The sequence below is a fragment of the Harpia harpyja genome, chromosome 10, assembly GCF_026419915.1.
Source record: "Harpia harpyja isolate bHarHar1 chromosome 10, bHarHar1 primary haplotype, whole genome shotgun sequence".
NCBI classification, from domain to species: Eukaryota; Metazoa; Chordata; class Aves; order Accipitriformes; family Accipitridae; genus Harpia; species Harpia harpyja.
The window spans coordinates 39,758,203-39,777,837 of record NC_068949.1 but is presented as its reverse complement, the minus strand read 5'-3'; the positions used below and the strand labels follow the sequence as shown (position 1 = coordinate 39,777,837).

The 19,635-nt window shown below is 41.3% G+C and overlaps 1 protein-coding gene across 3 annotated transcripts in view; it reads left to right on the top strand.

Annotated features, from left to right (window-relative positions):
* The first annotated feature begins 403 nt into the window (after window positions 1–403).
* CACUL1 (CDK2 associated cullin domain 1) overlaps window positions 404–19,635 on the top strand; it is a 55,335-nt gene continuing 36,103 nt past the window's right edge. Inside the window, exons 1-4 of one of the 3 annotated variants that reach the window (XM_052798801.1) lie at window positions 404–887; window positions 8,033–8,159; window positions 12,652–12,754; window positions 19,267–19,353. In XM_052798801.1, coding sequence (XP_052654761.1) covers window positions 575–887; window positions 8,033–8,159; window positions 12,652–12,754; window positions 19,267–19,353 — 630 coding nt within the window. In that variant the 5' untranslated portion in view covers window positions 404–574. The remainder of the gene's footprint in view (window positions 888–8,032; window positions 8,160–12,651; window positions 12,755–19,266; window positions 19,354–19,635) is intronic. The other 2 variants (XM_052798803.1, XM_052798802.1) reach the window with 2 other exon arrangements.

Below are 19,635 nucleotides of genomic sequence, written 5' to 3'. Positions count from 1 at the left end.
GCCCCGAGGCCGACCGCAGGCCCCGGCCCCGGGCGGGGGCAGCCCCTTCTCCTCAGCGGGAGAGGTGAAACCAAAGGCGGGACCTGCCGGAGCCTGCCCTCTCAAATTAAAATTAACCACCGGGCTTGGGACGAGACGGGGAAGGGGAAGCCCGGCCCCGCTCCGCCCGCCCGCCCTTCTCCTCACAGCTCCGGCGAACCCACCGCCATCCCACAATGCACAGCGGGCTGCCCGCCGGGGAGGGCTCCCGCCTTCTTCCGCACGCCAGCCAATCGCAGCTCCGTCCCGCCGGACTACACTCCCCAGCATGCCCCGCGGCGCGTCAGTGTGTGTGGTGATTGGCGGCGGCGGCGGCGGCGGCGGGGGCGGGTGCGTCCTCCCGGTCCGCTCTGCCGTCTTTCCGCCTGCCGCAAAGTGTCGCGCTGTGCGGCCGGAGCCTGGGCTGGCGGCCGCGGCGAGCCCCGGCGGGCGGAGAGCGGCCGCCATGGGCGGCGGGCGGTGATCCCCCGCCCCGCTTGGCCTCGCTCTTCTCCTCTCCTCGCCGCCCCGGCAGGCAGGCAGGCAGGCAGCCGCCATGGAGGAGGAGAGCATGGAGGAGGAGGGCGGCGGCGGCTGCGAGGCCATGATGGACGACCAGAACCACAACAACTGGGGAGCCGGCGGCTACGGGCGGCACCTGCTGGGCCCCGCCGCCGCGCCGCTCGGTGACCGCCTCCTGCGCGGCGCCGCCGCCGCCGCCGGGCCCCCGGCCGGGCAGGAGCTCCCCGCGGTGCCCGAGGCCAACGGCGTGCTGCGAGGCTGCGAGCCGGGGGCCGCCGCCGCGGGCAAGGGGGGAGCCGGAGCCATCGCCGCCGCCATCAATATCAACGCCTCGACCTCCAAGTTCCGTGAGTGACCGCCCTGCCCTCGGCCTCGGCCGCACGGGGGGGACCCCGGTGTCAGTCCCTCCATCCCTCCCCGCCCGCTTCTCCCGTGGCTGGGCTCGGGTCGGCCCTACGGCCGGTCCCTGACGTGGGTCTTGGCCCGAGAGGCTTCTCGAAGCGAAATCGAAGGGGTGAAGGCGCCTGGGAAGGAGAAAATAGCCTTTCCCTGCACACACCCCAACTGTCTGCTGCTTTCCTGTCACGGCAAGGTGACGTGGTAGATCTGGCTGTTGAACTGGGAGAGCGGGTGTAGGCAGGGTGTTCAGCTGTACGGAGGCACTGTTGCTTTTCCTGAAGCTCTTAGCTCAGGCCGTGTTTTCCTAAAGACTTTTTCTTTCTGCCTGAAAAACCCAAAGGCGGGCCTGGAACCTGTTTGTCCTTGCTGACGGCGGATGGCAATGTGTGCAGAGCCCCTGGAAGGGGTCTGCAGTCTTGGAAGGGACGTAGGTCTGCAAAGGCCTGACGAGAACAACTGAGGGCAAATTTATCCCTCCAAAACATCTTCTGCATATAGCTTTTAACAGAAATGGCCAATTTTTCTGTTGTTTTGCTGAGCTAAGGTTGAGGGAGGGGAAGACCTTTTGCTGTTCATTTCAATTCTGCTTTTATTTCCGGAAGTCACGCCTCTGGGCAACATATGCCTTTTTCTCTAACACTTGCAGAAAACTTGGATTTGGCTAGTTAAAAGTGTTCCTCGAAGTGTAACCGTGTAACTGCCGTGATGAAATTTTGATGGGAAATGCACCTTTTTTTCTTTGTTTCCCCCCCTTTCCCCAATGCCAGCTCACCTGTCCAGCTCCTCAGTAGCTCAGCTCCAGAGCTGATGAGAAGCTTGGAAGTTCAGGCTTCTGGATCCCTGCTTCTCTGGTAGCCTTGGATTTCATGGCTCTAGGCACATTGCCAAGGCTAGCAGCTTTGAAGTTGAGGCTCCGAGACTCCGTGAGCTTTCTGGCTCTCTGCCTGCCTTGCTTGTCAGCTGCCTGCCTTGCTTGTCAGGACTCCAGGTACCTTGGGGTGGCTTGTAAGCACTTGAGTCAGTTGAAATGAAATGTTGTTCAGCCTTGCTAAACTCAGCTCTTGAATTCCCCATTGAGAAATTTAGAGTCTTAGTTCTTCCTTCTGTTTCAGAATGAAAATGGTTTTCAAGCTGGATCTTCACCAAATGGGAAGGTGACTTTCCGGCTAATCTACAATTTATGTCTGAGGGGGAGAAGGAGAGGCTGTGCATGATTTTGCTTAGGGTGTGGTTTTTGAGTTCTTGTTTTCACTTCTCCAGCATTGGTATCTCAACCCAATGTCTGTCTTACTGATGTTAAGTATTGTTTTGAAGAAAATGAAAATTCCTGTAAAATACAAAATTCTCTGAGTTAAGCTAATTAGAACTTTTCTACACCGTTGTATTGTGGATAGCTTTGATGGTATGTGTATATGAACAGAACAAGTCCAGTGAAGTAATGTGCACTGAGAAAGTACAGGAGCTGAGTTGGGATCCTGCCTGTTCTAATCCTGGCTCTGGCAGAGGATCTCTTAATCGCCTCTGTTTAATTTTCAGGTATAGAAAGAGGAAGAAAGGTCACTTTCAGTGTAAACGTACAACGAAGAAGCAGACAGTGTGTGCTAGACCCGCTTCTGCATGCTCTGTCTTAGCAATGGCAGAATGTGTCAAGAAGCTGATTGTCTGTCTTAAGCTTGATAGGAAAGTTGTCTGTTCTCTGCTGCATGAAGAACTTCTTGCAGTTGAATGAGCAAGGACTCATGCCTTGCTTGCTTCATGATGCAGAGGCTTAGCCTTAGACAGGTTATCCTACAGGTGACCTGCAAAAATGTTGGTGACGTGTGGTTTCCAACAATCCTATGATGAATTGGAGTTCCTCTGACGTTCAGATAGGTCTCTCCCTCCTGATTCTTTCCTCCAAAACAAAAAATCCAGTGCCTGTGTTCCAATACATAATTTGTTGCAGCGTGTTGGTTTTGTTCATGTTCGTAGCTGCAGACTAAATCTGTTTGGTGGGCCTTTTTTGGTCTAATTCAGCTGGCAGAATAATGGAGGAAGAAGATTAGATGGTGACCCTTTAAAATCTTTTGAAGGGGCCAAATCCAATTCTCCTTCCTTGAGATTTTGATGAGACTGAGAACTAAAATCAGATATAATAATGCATAGTTCAGTTAATAGCTTTTCTTCTGATTAAAGCAACTTAAGAAATTTTTCCATGGTGTGGTAAACTTATAACTAAATCTTTATTTACAGTTGATCAGCTTCAGTCATAGTTACAGATTTATAAAGTAGTAGTGTTATGAAAGATATTTTTCAAAGGCCATAAGGGAGAAAATAAGAGTAAGAGCATTTAATACTTTAAGCAAAACTCTTCTGTACTAGTAATTGCAGTGTCTTGGTTTTTTCGTCCTTTTCAGGCAAGGATGGCTATAAGTGTAGTTGATCCCAGTCCCATTTAGGATGGGCACATGTAGCTGTGAGCGTTGGCATGTCCATTAAATCTGTTGCCTACCCTCTTGCATAATGTAGTTCAGTGCAGTGTATGTGCTTTGCTGCGTAGGCAAATTGTCTGATGAAGAAAAAGTTTACTTTTACTAACCAGTCAACGCAGACTGAGAAACATGTAACAAAAATAGAATAGAACTGAAAGCAACTACAGGGCAGACTCATAAACGTGCTAATATATGCTAGGATGTGTCAGGCAGGGGATACAGCAAAATCTATTGTGTAAACACGCACATGATGGCTGAGAAAAAGGAAAGTGTAGAGCCACAGCAATAGCTACAAGTCTGCAGATTAGTCTCAGACATCTGCTTGAAGAGTCTGTACACTTTGACAAAATATTTTAGGATTGTGGGGAGCATTGCTAATTAAGCAGTAAAGCTTCATATATGTCACTTCGAGATGAAGTAAAGCTTCTGAAGGATGCCTAGCTGCTTTCTTTGATTTTTATTGTCAGAATAAATGACAGATAATTGTCAGACTGGTGTCTGCTTACTTGACAGTAGGTTGCCTTACCTGTCCTGCTCTGTCCTCTGCTTTTATAGCTATGGTTTTAAAAGAAGGATGGTTTTTATATGTGAACGTAGTAAGTGTTTTGAGTAGATTTTCAGGTTAACTTGTCTCATCTAAATAACAAAACCAACATTATCAATGATTTTTATTTTTTTTTTTTTAATTATTATTCTATTCTTCATGTCCTGTACGTATTGCTGTTCCAGCATCTTTTTTAAGCTATGTGTGTTTGTAAGTTTTTCTTATCAATTTCATGGGGGACATATACCTCCTCTTAGACTTTTTGCTTTTGTTTTTTCAAAGTCATAGTGTTTTTTGCCATTCTTTTGATGGAAGTTGATATCAAAGAATTTGGTAGCTTGGAGCAGGCTATGTTTCAATTATGGCTATGGTACTGAAATATCTAGGTTATGAAGTGAAGCTCATGCATATTCTTTTTCACTTAAATGGTTTCACTGCTGCATTTGACTTAAACAGTTTTTCTTTTGAACTTTTCTGTATATGGAAAAGCAGCAGTTGCTTCTCAAGCTTTACTTGTGAAGTCTTTTATAATTCACTGGAAGATACTGGCTTCCTTTCTATCCGATCAGACTGATTTCTCTCCCAACCCCACCGCAAACTCACTGTAGTTGGATAAAGTCATGCATTCTAGCATGCTTTGTTACAAAAAGTCTGTCACTTCCCAGAAACTTAATAAATCTCAATGAAACGAAAGTCATCTTTTAGTATCATCCTTTCCTTGGGAGGAACGTAATGGAGGCTGTTGGATAAATCCTTTTAAATCTTGAATACCTAATGTAGGGATTAACATTTAAGAATGACATCCTAAAAAGATAGAAAAGTAAAAAGTTAAAGATGTTTCTGAAAGGGCAGTCTGTCTTTTCTTTCTAAGGATTTGTGTGATTTCTTTCCTTCCTGGTCTTGAGTTTGTTCTTGCAGAGTTTGTAATTGGAGGACGCAACTTTAAGTCACCCTTCGCTTTTTTTTGTGTGTGTATAAGCACTGCCAGAAAAAAAGGACGTTAGTAACTTTTGGCAGTTACTAAAATTTTAAAGTAATTTGTTTTCTGGATTAGAAGAATAAAAATAGTGATTGTTCAGTGTGTAGTCTTTGGACTTTTACCTATATAAATATTATGGTTGGCTTAGTTTCAGAACTGAAGTGTGGAAATCAAATGAAATAGTACTTGTAGGAGTCTTCTGAATAAAAATGAAGCTTTTCTAGAATGTTACTTTGAACTTATCAGTGTTTCCTATGCAAGCCTCTTGGGGCTGTTCGTAAAAGCATTTTGTCTTTTACCTGTGCAGCACTTCTAATGGGCAGGCGTTCTTGTCTGCTGCTTCTTTCTTCTTCCACATTGTAAAAAAAAAAAAAAATAAAAAAAAATTGACATCTCAACAGCCTGTTAAACACTGCAAAATAGTTTTTTTTCAATTCTTACTTGACTATTTTCTTTCAAATGAATAGAGCTCATTTAATATGTTAAACCAGATGTGGGCGTGATTATACATTAAAATCTTAAGTCAAGACTTGGTCTAATATTTATGCTGACTTCAGTTTAATGTTTTGTGTGGAAAAGAGCGCTTCTGTGGAGACCCACCTCTTTTGGAGTAACAAAGTGAAATACAAATGCTCAGGTTTGCTGCTGAGTATGAATGGTAAAGCTACTTGTCGTGGTTTAACCCCAGCCAGCAACTAAACACCACGCAGCCGCTCACTCACTCCCCCTCACCCAGTGGGATGGGGGAGAAAATCGGGAAAAGAAGTAAAACCCGTGGGTTGAGATAAGAACGGTTTAATAGAACAGAAAAGAAGAAACTAATAATGATAATGATAACACCAATAAAATGACAACAGCAATAATGAAAGGATTGGAATGTACAAATGTTGCGCAGTGCAATTGCTCACCACCCGCCGACCGACACCCCGCCAGTCCCCGAGCGGCGAATCCCTGCCCCCCACCACTTCCCCGTTCCTATACTGGATGGGACGTCCCATGGTATGGAATACCCCGTTGGCCAGTTTGGGTCAGGTGCCCTGGCTGTGTCCTGTGCCAACTTCTTGTGCCCCTCCAGCTTTCTCACTGGCTGGGCATGACAAGCTGAAAAATCCTTGACATTAGTCTAAACACTACTGAGCAACAACTGAAAACATCAGCGTTATCAACATTCTTCGCTCTGAACTCAAAACATAGCACTGTACCAGCTACTAGGAAGACAGTTAACTCTATCCCAGCTGAAACCAGGACACTACTACATGGAAGCTGGTCCTGAGAACATCTGCCCGGAGCCTGCGCTCTGTAAGACATGAGAACTCAAGCAAGTCATTGCAAGACAAATGAATAAGGGTTGATTTTACTGTCAGGCAGGTGCTGTGCTGTTCCTGACTGCACAGATGCTTTTACATTGTGGAGGTGACTTGCTGGACTTGTTAACTTATGTCCTGGTAGTTGCGTACCCGGACCCGTAACCTTTATCAACCTGTTAGGGAATGGTGTCATACTTTTAGATAGCAGGCTGGAGTGTTGGGACAGCATCCTGCAGCATTTGGCGGTGGTGACCTGCTCACTAATCAGACACATACTGTGTTAACTAGATCCGTTTCTGTAACAGGTATGAAGCAAAAGTGAACCAATGACTAGGTGGGGGAAGAGGGGGCTAGGAGTACTGCACTACCATTCTTCACTAAGCAAGGTTTCTGGCTGAAATACCCTAAGAAGACACACAACAGGAATCTGTTAATACCTGCTCTTACAGATAGTGTCCAAACATTTCTTGTCTCACACCTCTTTTACTCCACATTTTCTTTATACTCTTCTTTTTCTCATGATAACCGTTTTGCCTGTATTTCCCTAGAATTGTTCTTCATAATGCTGCCAAAAGTGACTTACCCAGCTCCTTTCAGCCCTTTGTGAAAATAACATTTCAGAAACCTTGCTCCTCAAACCCAGCAGTGAATCTACATTTATACATGTATTTAAAATGCAGCCCTATTCAAAATATTTCTTTTCAGTGCAGTGTCTAAACTGGGTTGTTTGGGGTGGGAGCTATCTTTATTCTCTGTTCTATATAGCCCAGACCCACATGTGGAGTTCAAATGAAGAAATTACTTTTGATTTCCTGGACTGGATAGTTTTGATGTGAAGTATACCCTGTGCTGTTATTTACTGAGGGCTTTGTTTTGAGTGGGTGCTGTGAAGCTATGGTGGTGTGACAAGCCAGCAAGGCAGTCCTGTGAGTACATCTCTGAAGGGAAGGTGCTAACCCTTCTCCTGTGGCTGCTGTTGGAACTGAGCCATGTGTAGTTGGTTCAGAAATCCTCCCTGAAAAGAGAGAGATTAACACTCTTCTGTGTCTGTGAAGTCACACTGAGGGGCTTGTGCAAGAAGGTGCCCTTGGGAAGCTCAGGGAGAAAATCAGGGAGTGATGGGGAATGGGAACGCTAATTTAAATGCCTCCTATTCTTCCCTGTGTTGATTCTTATCTGGAAAAGGAGTATTATTGTGTCTGCTAGAGGGGAAGCTGTAATACATATCCAAAAAAGTTGCCTGGGAGCCTAACTGCAATTCAAGGCAGAGGGAATTGCATCACTTTTTAGGCCAAGGAAGCTTCTGGTCCCACCCGAGACTTGTAAAATTAATATATCTGCTGGGAAGGAGTATGCCAAAAACTACCAGTCTTGGCCAAAGCTTGTTCTCCTGCATGTAAGGACCCAGTGTTAATCGTTGATTCTGGACTCCCACAAAGTTGTGTAATTTATTAATCTGAACTAACTACTGAACTACACTTTTTTTTTTAATTATTATTATTACATGGTCATGCTAGAACTCCCAGGACTTTGTTTTTCCCTGCTACTTGGGACCCTAAGAAATATGCAAGCACTGATTTGGCAGGTTTTCTGATTTTATTTTATTTTCTGTAAATAAAAAGGTACAAATTCAAGTCTGGGCTTTAGTTTTAGATAAGGTTATCTTAGCAAAAGTGAACTGTTCCCAGTGTTTTTGGCCAGCTGATTGGTGTGATCTGAAATTGCAGAGCATTCACTTGCTTCTAGTCTTTCAGCTAAGATTACTAAATGTAGTTTTGTCTCTTTCTTGTAGTAATGAATGTTATAACAATTGAAGACTATAAGAGCACATATTGGCCAAAGTTGGACAGTGCCATAGATCAGCTTTTAACTCAGAGTCCTGGTGACTACATCCCTATCTCCTACGAACAAATATACAGGTAAGGAAATCTTTTTATGTTACTTCTTTTTTTTCTTTCAAGTTAAATGTTTGTTTTATCTTGCAGCCTATGCATATGTTATATTTTGTATTTATGAGGAGGAGAGTGGGAAGGTTATGGAAGTAACAATATTGTTTAAATGGTTGGAATGAGTGAGTAAGATACAGATCTTGACATCCCATGTTAACAGGAATAAACGTTAGAGAATTAAAATGCATAAGTGCTGAAAACATTAACATTAAAGTAAGGTCCACCATAGTTGCTTAATGTAATATATTAAGAAATGTGTTAAAGTCTCAACATCCCTTGCCTCAAAGGGGAAGAAAAGACTGGCATGATAGGTGTTTGAGTTGATGTTTCAAAAGTCTTCTTTGTCATGTCTAATAGGAACCAATTTGGTGCAGTAGAGGTGCAGAAGTAAATAGAAGCAACTGGTGCCAGGGTCTGTCCATATAAACTGTCATTTGTGTTTTGCATCAGGTAGATTTGGTCTGATTTTCCCCTTGCCCAGCCATCCCACTGCATGTGTAGTTAGAGGCTGTCTGAAAGACTGACACAAGGTTCAGTCCTTTATATCTCCATTCTTGTCTGGAGAACATTTGATTTGTACCTGGCCTGGAGCTGCAGTTTACTTTGCTTTAAAAGGGATCTAGTCACACACACCAGAACTGCTTTGCAGACTAAGCTAGTGCACAGTGGTGGGGATGGTAGGGGATTTGCTTCAAAACCACACTACTGCTCCAAACCAAAATGCTAAATGCTTTAGAGACCTGGCAGTTTCTTAAGAGATTGACTAAAATGGAGATTTTTGTTCTGTAGGTGACAGGTATCCGGGACGTTGGTAAATAGGATGGAAACTGGGTAGCTGCTGCTGCATTTGCTGGCCAAGACGCCATTAAAACTACTGGCCCTTGCCAGCAACACAACTAGTAGCACTGCTGTCTTGATTTTCTTTACCATAGTGTTGCACTCTATGAAATAACACTGGCAGCTCAGTCACCGATTGCCATGTTTAGAGGCTTTCAGCTCTGTTGTCTCCTGCCTGCTTCGTCTCTCCAGTTTGAAACTTTGGACTAGGCAATCAGATCCAAGAAGGGCAGGTGTTTAGTATTCCCTCTTAACTCCAGTTAAAAACTTTAATAATTTTCCTCTTTCCTCTCCAAACTTTTGGAACTGCTGTTACCAGGACTCAGACATCAGCATGTGTCTCAGTAATTGAGGTGGTAAATTTGAACTGAGAGACATTTTGCAGCTTTAGTGTAAGTAATCAAAATCCTTTTCCTAGCTTGAAATCCCCAATGTGCAAACAACTGTCAGTAAGAGTTAAGCCAACATCTCTCCGTAGTCATCTCTGATAAATAGTAGGTGTGCAAAGTTAATGCTTTAATACCTAGAGTAGACCTGTACCTAGTTATGGGTTTCAGATAACTGCAGTATATCTTTGCCATCTTTTTACTGCTCAGAAGTTTTATTTCTTAAAGGAAAAATGGGTTTTAAGTTTCTCATAGATAACCCTTAGACATCAGGGTGATTCTTGATGCAGTATTGTAATGATGCACAGATGTCTGTTGCATGTATTTTGCCAAAACAAAAGATTGTCTGTAGTTTAGTGTTACTGATAAAGCTACTGTGTCAGTTTTTTAAATTTTCTTTTGAAAATTATGTCTGTGAATGTAATTACTCTGACGCAGCCTCTTCCAACCAGGAGGGTTTTTTATGTTTTTTTTAAATTTTATTTTAGAGGGTGTCCCTTTGCTTGACTTATAATCTAGACAACATAGATTGAGGATGGAAGAAAAACTGCTTTTTTTGTTGAATTTAATGATGATGCTTGCTTGGAGTGTTGCAGAAAGTCTGCAGCAGACTTGAGGTTTAGATCCTCTCTGCTTCCCTAGGCTAGTTCTTTAGTCTAAAAATGAGGTGGTTTTTGAAGTGGTTCAAACAGCTACATATCTTTTATATTTTTCTTACAGTGAAACTGAGCTGAAAATACAGTGGTCTTTTTGATCGTCTTTGTGCTGACTAAAGGAATCAAGGTTTCCATAAAGCAAACTCAAAATATATTATTAGATACTCAAACTACTGTATTTGACATGATCAGTGATAACTGTAGGTGTCTACTCCACAGCAGTGAAAGCTAGGAGATAACTTCAAAGGTGTGTATGCAGATACTTACTACGGATCAGTTTACCCATAAGGTATCAAAGTGTGATTAGTGACTGTTTTCATCTTTGAGTCCAAAGCCTGCCTGTGCGTAGTCACTTCCTATTACAAGGGTTAAATATATTGACAGGTGTGAAGGAAACTTTGAGATGAGGAAAATGTGAACAGCGAAGTTGTACTTCTGGCAAGCGTTACAGCTGCCTCCCAGGTACGATGCAGTTAGATTGCTGTTCTTCAAGACAACTTACAGATCTCAGATCTTCATCCCTCGCACTAAATGCTTACCTTCTAATGTCCTGCTTGAGTCTTCCTTTTCCTAAGGTGCTTGGTTAATGCTAAAGGACTAACAAGCTCGTGACGTCCTTTGGGTAGTAGCAGGGCAAGGATGATTCACAGAATCAGCCCACAGTCCGGAACTGAAAACAGGATCTGAAAATGGGGAAGGAACCTCTAAATAGAAGTGTTCAAATAAAATGTAAACACACTCTGCACGTACATACAAAGACTGGTGTTTGACTACAGAATGTGTTGCAAAAGTAGGTATAGCAATATTGTATGTAAGGCTAAGCAGAGGTGTACTTTAAAATTCAGTTTAGTTACATCGTTGCAAGTGGTCAGCTTGTGGAAGTGGCTATATACTGGTTAGTTATGGAGCAAACAAATGTATGGCCATTTGCTTTGTTACCTAGCTGGCTGGTTTGTAAGAGGTAACAAAAATCAGTCTGGCTTTTCTTATCAGTGTTTCTGTCTTTGGTATTTTTGCTGTTACTGCATCATACCAAAATGTCTTTTGCACTTGCTTGTTCCAAAATAGGATCTGCTATTGGTAGAATTCATGTGAAAGAAACAGGATGACTTTGACTGTTATTTAAATAATATCAAACTACAGATACTGAATTATTTTTAAAATGTAATAGTAGGAGAGGTGTGGGGTGTCTTTTGGTTTTTAAGAAATAGCATGGTTTCCCAAATGAGGAGGCTTTGCATAGGGGTGAATGCTGTATTTTTGAGGCTTTTGAAGTTGTCAAAGGGAATAAATATGAACTTCTAAAAATTAGTGATAATTCACTGGTAAAAACTTCCTCCAGAAGAAGCCCAATAGCCCATAGTCTATAGTTGTTTTAATCCCATCTTTGCAGTTTGTTTGTCATTGTAGCACCTTCTCAGCAGAGAATTGGAATGTCATAATTCCCCTACAGAGAGACAGTGTTGTTGTACCATAGCTTTAGGCTTTCGGTGCTATTAAAAACCTGTAGAATTCAAGTCTGAGATCTGGACCTTGCTGGAAATAGTTTTTTTGTGCATGTCCTAAGGGGCGGTCTCTGGCCTAAATTGCTCGCTGTCACAGTACTCCATACAGAGGGATGGAGATAGAGGGAAGCAGAACAGAGGCATGGGGAGGAGGTTTGGCTTGCCCAAGATATCAGGTGAAGTCTTCCTTGTGCCTCTTGGTTTTTAGCAGCTAGCTTTCAAAATGCTGACTTCAAAGAGTGAAAGCACTCAAGAGAAAAAGCTGTTTGGTACAGATAATGTTGGTGTTAGTCCTGACGATGGTGACTACCTTAATGTAACTTCTTGCTGAAAGTAATATATATATTTGTTTTACAACTGTTGTAAATTTGTTTTCAATACATAGCCTTATTTTTCAGATATGTGTTATTGACTATGAGAGCATAAAATGTTCTTAAAAAGCAAAGGTAACACTGAAGACCAGAGTTAACACAGCCAAGCCATGGGAAGTAGAATTCAAGTTTTGTTGCTCTGTCTCTGCATCTTTGTTTATTATGAAAATGTAGGGTTTTCTTAGAATTTAGGTAACAAAGGATGGAGTAACATGCTTCGGTTTCTAATTTTAGAACTTTTGCTGTTTCGTTCTGAAACGTTAGCATGGTTTTGGTGCAACTTCTATGACTGCGTGTCAGTGTTGCCCTTCTTTTAATAAAGGTTTTGCCCTAGAATATGCATATAATCATTAAACCCGCTTATTTTAATGGAGACTTCATTCACATAGGAGAAACAAAAGCCAGAATTAGGACTGTGCTGTTGACAGAATTATCCTGGCTGTTCTGAAGTGCACTGTTAAGAGAACTCATAAGTTAAAGTGAGGTTGGGGAGGGGGAATGGGATGGACACACTGGGGCCTCCAGGGGAGACTTAAGAGTCTGCTGGAGCTCATTCCAAGCTTAGGACTGTATTTAAAAGTTCAGCAATCATTCAGTTAACTCTATTATCCTCTAAATTGAGACTTGAACAAAATATTTTGAAGTCTGTTACCCTTCATTGCAAACTGTTGTAAGTTCATTGTTTGTTCCTATATTTGTTTCTGCAGTTGTGTGTATAAGTGTGTATGCCAGCAGCATTCGGAACAGATGTATAGTGACCTAATAAAAAAGATAACTAACCACTTAGAGAGAGTCTCAAAGGAGCTGCAGGTAAGAAGCTGCACAATCTAATTCTGTCTTTCCTGGGATCTGTGATTATATCAGAGCAGCATGTAGATGGCCCGTGGAGGGGATTGCCATTAAGACTGATTTACAGGAGTTTACTAAATTGTGGACTACTTCATTTGCTAACTGGCTGTCAGACAGAATACCAACTACTAGATCCAATTGTATGGTGCCGATTAGCCTTAGAGATCTGAACCACGTGGAGAGCAGTGGCTAAACCTGAATATGTAATATAGAATCAAAGATTAGAGAATCTCCAGTATAATCTGGGATGTAAATGCTTCAGTCAAACGTGATCTGAGCATATGACATGGATGTCTGCCATTGCTGTGTTAATCTATATAAATGGTTTATGGTCCTTGTGCATCACAAGCAGCACAAAAGGGAAAATCTAAAGGAAAAAATTGAAGCGAATTAAATATGAATTGTGAAGTATAAATTAGAAATTATTGCATATGAAAGTATTGTGCTATGGTTTATTCTGCATTTTTCTTGCCTATCTCTAGATGTCAGTGGTTTACAGCAGTCCTAATACAGTTTGTGTATCCCTATCCTTCTCTGCATCTTATTTGTGCATCCATGTTTGTTTTCATGTGTGTTCCTTGTTGAAAATTCCTCTTTGGCTAGAATCAACAGGCATGTTCTTGAAATTGTCATTGCTGTAGCAACAACACTGTTTTATTTCCCCACAGCTTTTGTCAGTTCCATAACTGATGTTTGAGTTCTGTAGTGACTTGCAGTGTGTCAAGTAGGGACGCCAAATACAAAGGAACCCTTAGCTACAGCAGCTCCTTCAGTGCTTCTGACAATTGATAACTAATTTCTGTCAGTCAAAAGCAGTCTTACTACTTTTAACTGCATCAGGTACTTCTGGCTAAGCATGAATTCCCATCAAAATATATAGCACTGTGATCGCTCTGATGTCCTTCTCGCTTCACTATTTTCCTCTTGTTGCTTTCCTTATAAAGAAACATAACCACCCTGCACTTAATGGGCACTGTCTTTGGGACAGTCTTTGACTATAAAATATCTAGGTCATCTTGAGCTATGTTCTTTGCTTCTCTTTTACAATTTCTTTATTCCTCGTGGAATGACAGCCTCATTGTTCTGTAAAAATTGGTTAGATTAGATGGACATAGTATTTAAAATAAAGCCTTCCCTTGGTTCTGCTGAGCTGGTGCAGCCTGTACATTTTTCTTCTGCTTGTGAGAACTACGAATCATTGCAGCTGTACAGGTTTGGCCAGTTCTTCTGATACATCCTGTGGTAGTGTACTGCATTACTTGCTTTGAATTTGGAAATACTCCAAATTCTTTACTCTGTGGTAGTCCTTGATTGTTTCCTCTGAAGCTCCAAAACTGACTGAGGCAGCTGCTTTTAAAGTTTGCTTTAGCACGTATGTGCATTAAATGCTTATGCCTAAAAACAAGGCTGCCTTCTGAACATCAGCTGTTGAAAAAATAATTGAGACAACTATTTAACGCAAGCTTTGTTTTGCAAAAGTTTCCTTATGTAGGTTAGACACACCTTTGTGGTAGGTGGCAAGAGGACTATAATATACTCCAAGGTGGTATCATGTTATATTACGTGAGTTTTGTCTGACATGAACGTGACTTTGGTTTTGGATGGTAAATCCATCTTTTTGAGCCACTTGAAGTAAAACTCACATGCCTTAGAAAATTGTCCTGTAAAGAAACTGTTTTAACTGTGGGCTGTGAAATTTACTCTTAAGGAATTACTTTACTATAATATATTTTATTATCCTGATGCTTCTTTTATCTTAATACGTTTTGGTGACACTCAGTCACTTGGGTTTTATGTTGAAAATGCGGTGCTAAATCTTTACCCTAGGAACAACAACAAATTACTTTGTAAATGTTGGTCACTTGGAAGTGTCTGGTTCACACAGGCAAACAATACAAAACCCCTAAATATGAATCCTTTTAATGCACAATATGTGGTGTTTTGCTTTCTCTGACATAAACTCATTCCACTTGCTGACAGTATTTAAACTAATTGCAGAGTTCTGTTTAGTTGGCAAGGTGTGACTTGATGCAAGATAATTTTTTTTTTTTTTTACATGCAGAGATGCAAATGTAGCCCAATATAAGTGGGAATGTTGGTTTGTGTGAGAAAGCAGATGATCATGAGAACTGAAATGGCAGGCAAATGCAATGTCTTATTCTGGACAAGCCAAGCAGCTCTGCGTAGAAGTGCAACAGTTTAATGGCAAGTGGATTGCAGAATATACGCATGTAACCAACATGCCAGAGCAAGCTGTTTCCTACAAGAACCACTCATCAACAGCAAAAGCAGTAAAACTGTCAGATACCAAATAGTAGAAGTGGGAGCATCTCAGGGGACCGGTCAGTCTTGCTCTTGCATGGTTGTAGCCTTATTGGAGTTTGTCTTCTTTCTGCATGGCATTCACTGCAGAAATTCCCTATATTATTTTTCTTCCCCTGTGTGCTTAGCCCTCAGCTTGCCTGACCAGCTGGCCTCAGCTGAAGTCAGAAGAGTGGTGGGCACTCGGGTGCCCTGAGCTGGGTGTCTCGGATGCTGCCGCCGGGGCCCCATGGTCACACAGGGGCATGCACATACTCCCTGGTCATCCCCTGCGTGACTTCTGCTCTCCCAGACCACAAGACACCTTGCGTGGCATTGGTGTTTGTCACCACGTGTACTCTTGAAGGCCCGCTTCACAGGTTTTCAACTAAAAATCCAATTTTCAGTGGTGGCAGTATGGCATTACGAAAATGTGGGTGGGGCTGATGTATTCTCTGCGTGTTAGACGTTGGGTGAAAAGCAGTGAATGTTGCCTCCTGAGTAGTAGTACATTTAGATGAGATGAATTGCCTGTCATCAGACCATCAGCTCTTGGATATGGGGCCTCCTATATCCCAAGACATTTGTAGCTCCCTCCTTACTATGTGTGTAAGTAAATGATCCTCTCTTCAGGCTGTTTCAGTTATGGAAAGACTTCCTTTCTTGCAACTGATGTATGACCAGTTTCTTTGCATTAGTAAGACTGAGTTTTGCCATGTGGAGCTTCCACTAGTTGAGAATTAAATTTCCCTAATTCTTGAGTTGATCAGAATTTTGTATTTTGTGTGCTTAAAAAAAATAAAATAATGGGTGGCTGCAGAAAACACAAATGAACATGTTTCCTGTTGTCTTGAGGTCTGTAAAGCCTGTAGTATACAGATGATTTTTCCAAGATGCTTTATTTGGAAACATTTTATTGGTAATGGACATAGCCCATTATGTTGTGGTTTAAAATAATGACAGCTGTTTTTGTGGGTAAGTGCTGAGTCATTCAGATGTATGAGGTAGGGTATGAGCGTAAGGCATATGCTTTCAAATTAAATACATCTATTTTTAAAATGAATAAAACTATATTTGCATTAGGCACTAGTGTTTCTGGCTTACCTTATTCTTATGCACTCTGATAAAGTCATTTAAAATCAAGTACTCTGCCCATTACATATCTCTTCAGCAAAAGACACTGGACAGTACTTTAAGCATTGACAGTCAAAATGCACTGAGGCATTGAGCTGCCCTGTGACAAAAGTAGCTTTTTTTGTGCAAGTGCAGTGAAATATTTTCATTTTAGTTAGAATAATCTCAATAACTCCTTTAGGAAATGACTGAGAGCTGAAAAGCAGTTCTTTGTCATGTTGCACCCTCTTTTTTTATTTAGAGAAAAGAGAAAAAGGGATCTGTTGTTTTTTGTTTGTGTGTGTTTGTTGCTTTTTTTTTTGTCTTGACCAGAAACAGTTGAACTCACTAACTGTGTGTCATTTTTATGTTCATTGAAGTTAATAAGTGAGAATCAGTCTTTTGCTGGGTAAATAAACACTGTTTTTCTTGCATTGTTTCTATTTTAAATCAAACAGAAGTGGTAGAGCTAAACCACCAGAATTTCTTGCTTAAATTCCATCTGTCTAAAAGCATTGGATTAAATTTGGAGCCAATTGCTTGTAATATACTTAAGCTCCTGAGCACTCTAGAGGACTCGGGGTTTTTCTTCTCTATTATGTCTTGATATGTATGAATATGTGTGTGTATTTTTTATTATTATTATTATTATGAACAATATATTTCTTTTCTAATGAACATGACCGAACTGAGCAGTCACTGGTGTTGGTAGGTAATTTGCGTGGCTGCCGTGTGTCCCCCAGGACCTGCAGATTTAGAGTCTTCGCTGTGCAATGCCAGAAAGCTTTCCTGCCTCATATTAATCCTTACAACTTCTCAGCCTTCTGTCTTGTCAGCTCTCAAACCCGTCAGTGCAGTGTGCGAAAATATCTTCTCACCTATTGTTTCCTTGGAAGAATATGCATTGGAGTCAGGTTACTGTAAAAGCTATTCCACTGTTTTGAGGAGTGCCAAGTCTCTGGGAACTGAGTGCCTTGTATCACATCACTGTCGGTTGCCATCTGTTCTTAAGAACATGTCAGCCGTATCTGTTGTGGACAATCTGTTCCTTCCTTGCCTTTTCCTTTCTTCTTTTCTGTCTCACGTTTACCTTCCACTTGTCCCCTGTGATTATATAGAGTTTTGCCATCCAGTGGTGAGGAGCCTGTCGTTTCCTGCCCCAACTCTTTCTGAAACACTGATCTGATGAATACAGATGTCTTACTCCAAACTTCAGATTAGATTCTGAACTTCCTTATTTGTCTTTTAGAAACAGTTGTGTAACTTCCAGTATTTCTTCTGATTGCAGGAGTAAAAGCATGAAACTTAAGTGGCTTGTCACATTTATCTTGTGAGCTTTGCATATAGTCAGGGTGGTTGAAAAATGCATTCAAGTAGTGCTTTGAGGGACTGGTAAAACCGAACTTCTGACCGTGGGCAGTGTTATGTACTGGGTACCACCTTATAGCAGTTCTTTATATTTATACTTTTAAGGTAATTTTACCCGAGATTGTTTTTGTAGATACATTTTGCTTTCCTTTCAAGGTACGCTGATAATTACATTACCTTTATATAGTGCTATATTGTAATTGAACAGTTATACCAGTCTGTAAAATAGAACTTTTGACATCATCACCTGTGGCTGTTTTTTGTGTAAACTTAGTAAATCATCAGATTGCTAATGAAGTTATGATTAGATTTTAGTAATGTTCTTAATGGGAGGCCAGGCTATATACTCCATCTACATGAAGCAGCCCATTCTTATTACACTGTTCGTGTAGGCATTGTTGTCTGACTTGCTAGCCAAATGAGAAATAGCCAGCCCTCTTCACGATTCATGTCTCATCTCTTGTAGCATAGAAATAACACTCAAATTAGCTCTTGTTAATTTGAAATTAGTTGATTCCCTGAAATAATTTCCATAGTTGCAGTAGTTTCTCAAACATTTATGTAGAAAACAATTCTGCCTCCTCTATGCTCTGCCTACAGAAAAAATCAGAAATAGAGGTGGAAAATGGAAACTGAGAACTTGTATTTCCTAACTCTTTTCTTACTAAATATGTTAAATCACTAGTGTTTCTTAAAGTTCATTTGGGTCAACTGCATGATCTGTTAACAACGACAGTCCGTTTTTTAAAGAGGAGGAGACTCAGACTGGCCGTTTATCTGGTCCATAACATTTAAAAGGAAAAAAACCAACAAATGCAAACATCCACTGCCATAGGCATTTATCCATCAGTTTTGTTGGGGGAACATTGCTTAATTGTGTGTGAAACAAGGCTTTACTGCTGTGAATCACACTGAATTGAATCAGATCAAATGAATGATCAGTATTAGAACTCAGACAGCAGAAACCAGAAGTGTTAGAAATGTGTGCATCTTCATGTGTGGACATCAAAAAGATGGCTTGTGACTTGAGGTAGAAGTAGTGGTCACTGTATTGCCAGAATTGCCATTAAAAATGACATTGTCATGAGCAAGCTAACCTGAAAGAAGTATCCTTGCCTGCAGCTTTTTGAAAAGGCTTGTATTCCTGCAGTCATTTTTAGTCCCTTGCCACAGTACACTGGGTGCTGCAGACCCTGATATAATTACAGAAAGATGTAAGTAAATACAGCACAAATGAATATATATTTACTAGATGGAAGAGGTTCTGAAGATCTCTTACTATTAAACAAAGTTTTTGTGGTCCTTAGGTACAATGTCTGTTTGTTTTACAAATGTGTAGAATGAAAATGGAAACGCCCACATCTGCTACCCTGCTCTAAGACAATTATACGACAGTATGTCACAGTGCTATACAGCTTTGAACAGTTTTGAGTGCAGACTTGAATAGGAAGACGCAGTCAGTCTTGGAATGAATTGTACTTTGGCTTGATGTCTGTTTTTTATAAAAAGTTTTAATAGTACTCTTGTCTAGTGAGGTAGACCTGGGCATCATATAAATAGTCTGCAAGGCAAAGTAAACAAATTACATTTTCTTGAGAAAGAACAAACACTGGTTTAAAAGATTCAGACCACTTATATGAATAGCAGGTTAATTTGTGTAGTCATAGCCATTCTCCCTTTTCACTTGGCAGGCGTGGGAGAGATGCTGCAGCATGTATGCTGGCATTTTGGCAGTGAGCATGTTCCCAGGAAAATGGAATTCCATTCTACATAGGAATGTAAGCTTTACTGAATATATTGCTGATTGTGCCAGACAACTATTCATAAACAGATTAACTTTGTGTTCCTCAAGCAAAGAACTGTTGTCACTGTTTCTTTCTTGTGAGCCATTTCTGAGTTGTCTTGAGCCAGCAGCATGTCTTCTGGTTTCATTCATATGTTCAGTTAAAGAATGATATTCAAACTGGTTTTCAAACTGAAAAAACCCACATCTTTTTCATGTATACAGTTTCTTGCCCACAAGTTCATTGAAATGCCTAGGTATTAGATTTCAAATAAGA